Raw genomic sequence first — 8,166 nt, 5'->3', positions numbered from 1 at the left:
ATGGAGTTAGTGTGTATTTCTGGCAGCAGTAGCAACTCTCACACTGGCTTTGGTGAGAAAACAGTTCCCACAACAGTATTGATGTCCTTTACCACAAAATCCTATGCTTAATCGCAAATGTGTGGTTCAAGTGAAGTGTGCGTGTTTTTCTGTGTGTTTGTCTTCCTAAAAAAAGAAAACTGATTCTTTTTGAGAATACGTACCTAACACATCTTGTGTGTAAAACTGTTCAATGTGGAGGCCTCCCACCCTGACTGTCCATTCATTATCATGCTATCTGTAGTACGCCCCTGACGAGTACAGCGGCATGGTTCAGATGAGTGAACAGGCCCGGAGTCTGATTCAGCCTAAAGAATGGCTCTGTCTTTAGGCACTCACCCCAAGGTAAGAGGAGCCGCCAGACCAAAGAACCAGAGTGGACAGAGGGGGCATTTCCTTTACTTAAATAACATCTATACGTTTATGCTAACGCACAACATGCAGCAATGGACTAGCATCTAACTACCCAATAAGCACTGAGTTGGTGATTGGTGGTCAAGTTAAAGGTTAAAGTTTGGATACGTTTTGTTGAAAATGCCACACTCTAGGCTACATAAACATGATCATTTCAGTAAATATATTCAAACATGTAGCAGGTGCCTGCTTGACATCGAAACCTATTAATTTAACTTTTAAATGACGGCGCTTCTTTTAACCCGCAAATCACCAAACCAGTGCTGGTTGTGAGTTTTACCACTCACTAAGCTCACTAAATCAAAGAATTTTTTTGCCATCCACACATCTTGCAGAAACATTGCTTCCTAAATACGGCGAGCATGACATTTCAACGTATTGTGCTCACTATAGACAATTTGTACAACTTTAAATGAATAAAACAAAGGTTCTTACCATGAGAACAATTGATCACAGATGAGCCATTACACACATGCCAGCCACAATATAATTTGACAGGACTAATCTAAACCAGAATGCCCAATCTAGCCATCAAAGTTCTGAGCTCCTGACCCGGCATGTCGGCTTGCTGCTTCCCAAACAAATCTGCCTCTTAACTGAAGTCTGTCCTCTACGCCGGTTATACTGCTGAGTCCTGACACCTAAATAATGGTTGAATACATGATAATACATATAACACAGAATGTATAACATATCGGGGACATTTGTTTGCTTTATTGTTGTGTCCTCTGATGAAGTGACTGCAGGTCAAAACTGTCCATTTATTCCTTAATGTGGATTATTGGTTCAGTTTTACAACGTGGACCGCCTCCTGCAGAAGATTTGCGTGTCGTATGTTTGCAGAAGACGACGGCCGCTCTGTGCAGGATGTTTGGTATTGAAAGTGTGGCTCTAAGTAATCATTGAAGAGATGAAATTAATGATTATTGACATGAAAATCTAAATCTAATTATCAAATACATGTTAAATGAAGGTTTGTAATGCAATATCAGGACAATGTTCTTGGTATTTTGTACATTCTGTGTCTAGTGTTCTGCAGCAGATGCAGATGATCAGGGTTTTCATTCCAACATGGACCTGAGAGAGGAATTAAACCATTAAGTCACTCAGGATTCACGTGTCGGCTCATCCATACTCTACAAACTATACAAACCATTTGTATGCATCTTCCTCAGAGAGAAATATGACCTTAATAATCTATTGAGCTTTTAAATAGTGATTTAAGAGTTATTGTTTTTATTTTTTAATTTTCATAACATTGTCCCCTAAAGCATTTGGTTATATTTCACGAAAAGGTTCCTGTTAAAAGACCAAGCACTACTTACTGGACCGAACAAAACAGCATTAGATACTTTCATATTCTGCCTCTGCTAACAGAAGTATTGATTTAGTATCACTGCTAACATACAAACTGCAGTTTCACTCAGTCTTGATTCAGCAGCCCCCCCCCCCCCACTCCCCCAACACACTAAACCACCTCATGAAAATGGTTTCGGAACCAGTGCCCACCTCACTACCTCGATTTGTTTCCAGTGAACGTCCTGATTGTAATGTCCCGCTGACGCCGTCTGCCTCTCCCCTGCTCTGACATGTACACTTAATGGATTTTGCTGCTTTCATTTCTAACGTAATCAGTGACTTTTTTCATAGCTGCATGTCGATAAAACTGATTTTTCTTTGCATCAAAATGAAGTTTGATGCAAGGCGTGGATGCATGCAGACTAACAGATGATTGCTGTGTGGTGTACCTTGTGGGTTCCAGGTACCCTGGGAACAGCATGTACTCTGCTTTTTCTCTTTACGTTCTGCCTATTAATCTTTCCTTTTCTTCCCTACCTAACTGGACCGGTTTGATAAGATGATCTTTTCCCAGGGCGTTGTTCATCCTCGGCTTTGCCGGTGTTTTGATGGTGCAGCTGCATCAAATGTTGTCTTCAGTTGTGTTTTGTCTTCGTTCCTTTCTCTTTCTGCAGCTCCAGCCAGACGCCGTTCTCATCTTGTACAACTTCAGCGGCCAGTGCAGCGGCGAGGCCTTGGTCACCTTCAATAGTGAGGAAATCGCCAGGCGGGCCGTAGCAGAGCGCTCCAACCACCCCTTCTACGGCCAGCAGGTCCACTTGGTCTTATGTAACTGACCACTAAGCCGTTCATCTCTCTCCCCCAACTCCCCGAAATGTAACCTCCCATCGAAGAGCACTCGCCTCCCAAAAAGCATATTATACAGCAACAGTTTTTCCAGTTGATCCCAGTGCCACTTAAAACAGTTGTTGAACCTCTCTGTTTCCCCGTGATCTGCCATTATGAATACACAGCTGGCCGGGACACTCGTGAAACTGTTTGTTGGACATCACTGGTGAAGCAGCTGAAGTCAGTTAAGTGTCATCTTGGGCTAATGACTTGGTGGATGTCCAGATAGCATTTCTGTGGATTTGCGTCTTTTGTAAGAGCTGGTTGTGGAGATAAGATGGTGTGGAGCCTGGACAAATATAAATATAACCCCCCCCCCCCCCCCCCCCCATTTGTCTGTACAGATGTTTATCCTGAAATGCTTGAGGCTGTACTAACCCCTTCTGCACATGATCATTTTTGTATATTTCTAAAATTTCCTTCTTAACCACTACAATACTTTAACTTTACAGCGTTCATTATCCTTTGTGTTGGCTCTATGCAAACACAGATGTGTGTATGTGCATGCACAATGTTTATTAAGTTGATGGCCTCCAGTAGTGTAGTGGTGCCATTAAAAAGTGAGAGAAAGAAGCCATAAAGACTACTGAAACAAAAGAGGGTACATCTAACTGCAGTTCTCCACTGTAATGAATTTATTTAACCCAACAATGAGTTGCAGTGACTATCAGTTAAAACTACAGCAACACCACAGATGTGCCTGTGTACCAACTAATTTGTAACTATCTTTTTCTGTAAAAAGCATTTATGTGTATAAATACAGTATGTCCTCCCATTTAGATTTTTTCCAAGCACTACAGATTGATTTGCTCTGATGTAAGCATTAAGTGACGGAGTAGGACAAACTGATTCTATTTTTATTAATCCCATTTCCCTATACATTGTTTTGAGAGTTGACAGCTGCCAACCCTCTTTACCATGCCTACATTACCCAGAGTGCAATACTGGCCCAAACACAGCTAGGTCATTCTCTGGTGGCAGAGGAGATATTTGTTCCTTTTGTTGCAAGTTTGTCACTTGTATGAATTTAGATCTGTGTAAGACTGTACACAATAAATGTTGACAATGATTCATGTTTCATTTGGCCTCATTTAAAGAGATTAATTCATAAGGCACCAATAAAATCAATAATAAATGTTGCCAGTTGAGGTGGTTTGGGCAGCTGGTAAGGATGCCTCCTGGGCACCTCCCTAGGGAGGTGTTCCAGGCACGTCTAGCTGGGAAGAGGCCTTGGGGAAGACAAAGGACTAGGTGGAGGGATTATATCTCCAACCTGGCCTGGGAATGCCTTGGGATTCCGAAGCTGGTGCTAATTAATTTTACTTGGGAAAAGGAAGTTTTGGGTCCCCTGCTGGAGCTACTCCCCCTGCGACCTGATACTGGATGAGCAGACGAAGATGGATGGCCGGCCCAAACAAAATTTGGGCCAAAATTTAAAAAGATTTTATATTATAAAGAGAATTTGTTCAGTTTGTTTCTCTGTTCTGTATGTCTGCATATAAAAAATACAAAATTGATCTAAAAGAATAAAATAAAGGGAATAAATACACTATGGATGTGAACAGTATTTTTCCCTACATGCAGTGTCTCATTTAGTCAAATCGTCACAGAGCAAGAATCGGCTGAATTGCTTGGTGCCCTGTTCTATCAAGAGACAACTAATAGAATGAAAACAATGCCACTATTTCTCTTAATACCACTAGAGGGTGCCAAATCAGATATTTTAATACTATACATAGGCTCTGTGATTGTGCATTGTCTCAGTTTAAATTTCAGAATTTCACCTTTATTTAAACAAATTAGTACCAAACTACTTCCAACAATACATGATGTAGTAATATAGGTACTTACTGTATTCTTACATACTTATACATACTAATGTAAGACTTTATGAAAGTAAAAAGTTAACACTATCATCTTTGTTATGTCTGCCTGCTAGTTTAACCTTTGAGTTAATACTTGCTGCGCTGGGTTGGGGAAGAAAAGGCTGCGGTTGTATCAAACACATGGGGAGAAAGTGACACAAAGCCATAACTGAGTTTTCTGTTTTATTGATATACACTACTTTAGAGCCTACAGTATGATGCAAGGTATTCCCTTTGAATAATTTCAAAAAGCACTGCAGTCTTAAAAATTACAAAAAAATTTAACATACAAAATATACAAGAAATGACAATACAAGGTTTGGTAAACATCAGCTAAACCTGTATTTCCCTTATATTTTACAAAACATATATATGTATATACACGTGAGCGTGTGTGTGTGTATGTATATACTGTATATATATATATATATATATATATATATAAATACATACATATATACACACACATACACAACACTCATACATGTCCCCAACCTTTAGGAATGACATCCATTTTAATGTATCAAAAATAGAGTTGTACAGTCTCTGTTGCTTTACCATAATGTGAAATGGGAACATATTGTTCGGTCTTTGGTTGAGACAGACGAGTACGGCAGCCAGAGTTTACTGTCATTGCTGGTTTTGTTTCATTTTTTTGACAAGTCTTTCAAGCTGCAGAACCAGCTTCATATGCACAGAAAAAGACATTTCCCTCCTCCCACCTCAATGTACAGACTGTGCCCCCTTCCCCCCTCCAAAAAAACAAGTGAAATAATAATAATAGTTACAGACTTATGTCTTAGTCATGAGACAAAAAAAATCAACCCAGAATACAAACACACAGACAAACTGGTTTTCAAACAAGAGTTAAGGCATCCTAATTGTTTACATAGTGACATGATACTCTCACTATCTGAATGTTCACTTCTCTTTTCCGCTATGTAAAGTTCATAGGCAACGTTACAAATAGTTTATAATCTCGTTTTTCATATTCATTGTCATATCTCACATTTGCTGCTGTTATAGTTTGCATAGCCTAAATGCATGTGTGTGCTTCAGTTGTTGAAAATAGGACTCTTAAGAGTTCCTGTCTTCTGTACAGCATATTTGGTACAAACACCAACCAACCATGCATCTCTCTCACACACACATATATATACATACACACACACACACACACACACAACTGAATTTTTTAAAAATGCTCGCAGCACTGTCCTTGACAAGGCAGAATGGCTGATGGACAACTCCAGAATGCTAGCAGATTCAATCAAGCATCTCCAACAAGTCTACATTCTACTTCTATGTAGAGGCATCAAGGTCTTTTTTTCCTTCTCATTTTAAAAGGCATTAGCAGATTTAAAATGCATAGCAGAATCATTTTTGGAAACTGTTACCTGGAAACTGACTTGAAACCGTCATAAGCAACACTCCTCAGCTCTCACATGCAGGAGCATTATTGTCAAGCTTAAGGCCCCCCCCCAAAAAAAAACCCCAATGGGAATCTGTCTGTTCACATCCACGCCAGAAACCTGCCTGAAGACACTCTTTCCTCGAGACTGGTATTGCTGCCGTACAGGCACTGCATATCTGTCAGAATAAGAAATATGAATACATCATCGTGAATAGACACCATTCTGGAGACAATTGAAGGAGAAGTGTATGATTGTGAAGAGCAAACATTGATTGTGGCAAACAGGGAGAAGTGCATCCAGATGTTCTCTATACTTTGGGCTTTGTTATTTGACCTTGTTCATTAGAGCGGGGAACAACACATACATGTAATATATAAACATCTTTTAGTATAAAATACTTTCCCATTATATTGTCATACCATCTCAGGTATGGTGGCTGTCAGGAATTCAAAGGCACACAAGGGCCCCTGGGAGATTTGGGGAGTTATTGCATGGGAAGAAATTTCAGAGGCAGAGACGTCTGTCTCTCTGGTTTAATAAAAACACTTCTCTGTAACGTGGAAATAAGGGGCATCTTCAAATATCTTTGAATGAAAATTAAAGGGGGAACTCGGTCCTTAAACCCCATCCCTCTTTAGGATTCATGAAATCGTGTTTCCAAAACAATATTATAGTCACACTCAAAGCCAGCTGTGCAAAACAGCAACAAAAAAAAGCTTTAGCTACCATTCAGAGCTGCTACGTATTAATAAGGCATTTGTTCAACTTGAAGAAGATAAAGAAATACAGGAGAGGGGAGGTCGTAAATGAGGAAACACTGGACAAAAGTAGGAAGAGAAAAGGGGATTCATGTACAGATATCTACACGGCTGAAAGGTTGCTAAAAGTTGTGGAATGTTGCAGGTTGCAGATCCCGGACCAGCGCCAGAGGAACTCGTCCTCCCCGCTGGGTCCCTGCACTCCAGACCTGAATGGTTGTATCAACTGAAAGGGACAAAAACAAGGAGCGGACAGTGTCGTCATCACTGAGCCAAGAGTGTTCAGCCAGATATTCAAATTATTTTTGTAAATTTCTTCTTATTTAACTCCTTTTTTTTTGCTGATAATTGAAATTCTGATCCTTTAGGGTGGTTAGATTTAAATTTGGCAATCCAATTTTACACCAAATTAATTTCTCATCTCCAACTTCCGAGTGTGATTAGTTACGTGAGTAACACTCTTCAGAACAGTTTGGAATCCCAGCTCTGGCTTCCCGTGAGAGCACTGGGCACTCCTGAGTTTCTCTGACTCTTATATTTCTCAAGACGTCTTCGTTGATGAAGGCCAATGCTGGTGACGGGGGGAGGACAACACACATTGTCTCTGCTATAGAGAGCTATTCGAAAAGAGAGTGCTCCATAGTCATGGACAGCTGATTGATCAGGAAGACAGCGGTGCTTTGAGACGGCAGGCACACACCTAATGAAGAGGGACGGGGGGGGTCGCATCTGATTCTCCAACCATTTTAACCTCGATAACTCGACATGCTCATATTCCACCGCTCACCGTTCTCTTTACCCTGTGTGAGGTTGTGAGTTCTGTATCTGCATCTCTAAATAAGATAAATCGTCTTTTGAATGAAATCAGAGGAGACAAATGAGAGTTTCTTCTTGTCAGGCTGGTGGCGGAGCAGGTCCATGAGGCTTTGACCACAGTCTCTTATCTCTTCCTGCCCTCTTGTCCCTGACCAGGATTGGGGTCTGGGGTCAAGAACCGGAGGGGGGGGGGGGGGGGTCATTTCACGGCCCAAAAGCCTGTGTCAGGGGCAAAGTGCTGGCTGGGCTACGACTGGCTGTGTGCTGTTGGAGGACCATGAGTGCTGGGGGACTGGGACATGTCTCTGCCGATGATTTCATTCACTGCGAAGAGAAAAACAAACAAAACATGCATTAACGCATGTTCAAGGTATCATTTACTTAAATTACATTTTGATGTGATTTTGACTGGAAATTAGTGAAGGGCGTACAACGCCAAAGCTCCAAAGCTTGTTTTACTTCTGTAACACGCACTGTTTTAAGACATTGTGTCAAGGGAAGAATACCACGAGACTCATGGCGTCCGAAAGTCCATAAAGCGTTTCATTCAGGCAGTGGTGGCCTAAAGGTTAAAGAAGTGAGCATGTGACCGGGAGGATGCAGACCGTCAGGATCAAATATGAGTGGGGAAAGTGAAAGAGATGCGAATGTCCCTCCCTCATTATCACCAGT

The 8,166-nt window shown here is 41.0% G+C and overlaps 1 protein-coding gene and 1 long non-coding RNA gene across 4 annotated transcripts in view; one reads left to right on the top strand and one right to left on the bottom strand.

Moving 5' to 3' along the window:
- Positions 1 to 8,166, top strand: part of LOC116702410 (uncharacterized) — a 295,446-nt gene that overhangs the window by 186,691 nt on the left and 100,589 nt on the right. The window lies entirely within an intron of this gene.
- LOC116702364 (nuclear factor of activated T-cells, cytoplasmic 3) overlaps positions 5,161 to 8,166 on the bottom strand; it is a 63,062-nt gene continuing 60,056 nt past the window's right edge. For 2 of the 3 annotated variants that reach the window (XM_032536542.1, XM_032536543.1), the window contains exon 10: positions 7,616 to 7,818. In XM_032536542.1, the coding sequence (XP_032392433.1) occupies positions 7,742 to 7,818 (77 nt within the window). In that variant the 3' untranslated portion in view covers positions 7,616 to 7,741. Of the gene's footprint in view, positions 7,819 to 8,166 lie in introns of all 3 variants that reach the window. The other variant, XM_032536541.1, reaches the window with a different exon arrangement.

Source organism: Etheostoma spectabile, chromosome 15 (genome assembly GCF_008692095.1).
Source record: "Etheostoma spectabile isolate EspeVRDwgs_2016 chromosome 15, UIUC_Espe_1.0, whole genome shotgun sequence".
Classification (NCBI taxonomy): Eukaryota; Metazoa; Chordata; class Actinopteri; order Perciformes; family Percidae; genus Etheostoma; species Etheostoma spectabile.
This window is presented reverse-complemented; position numbering and strand designations above follow the sequence as displayed.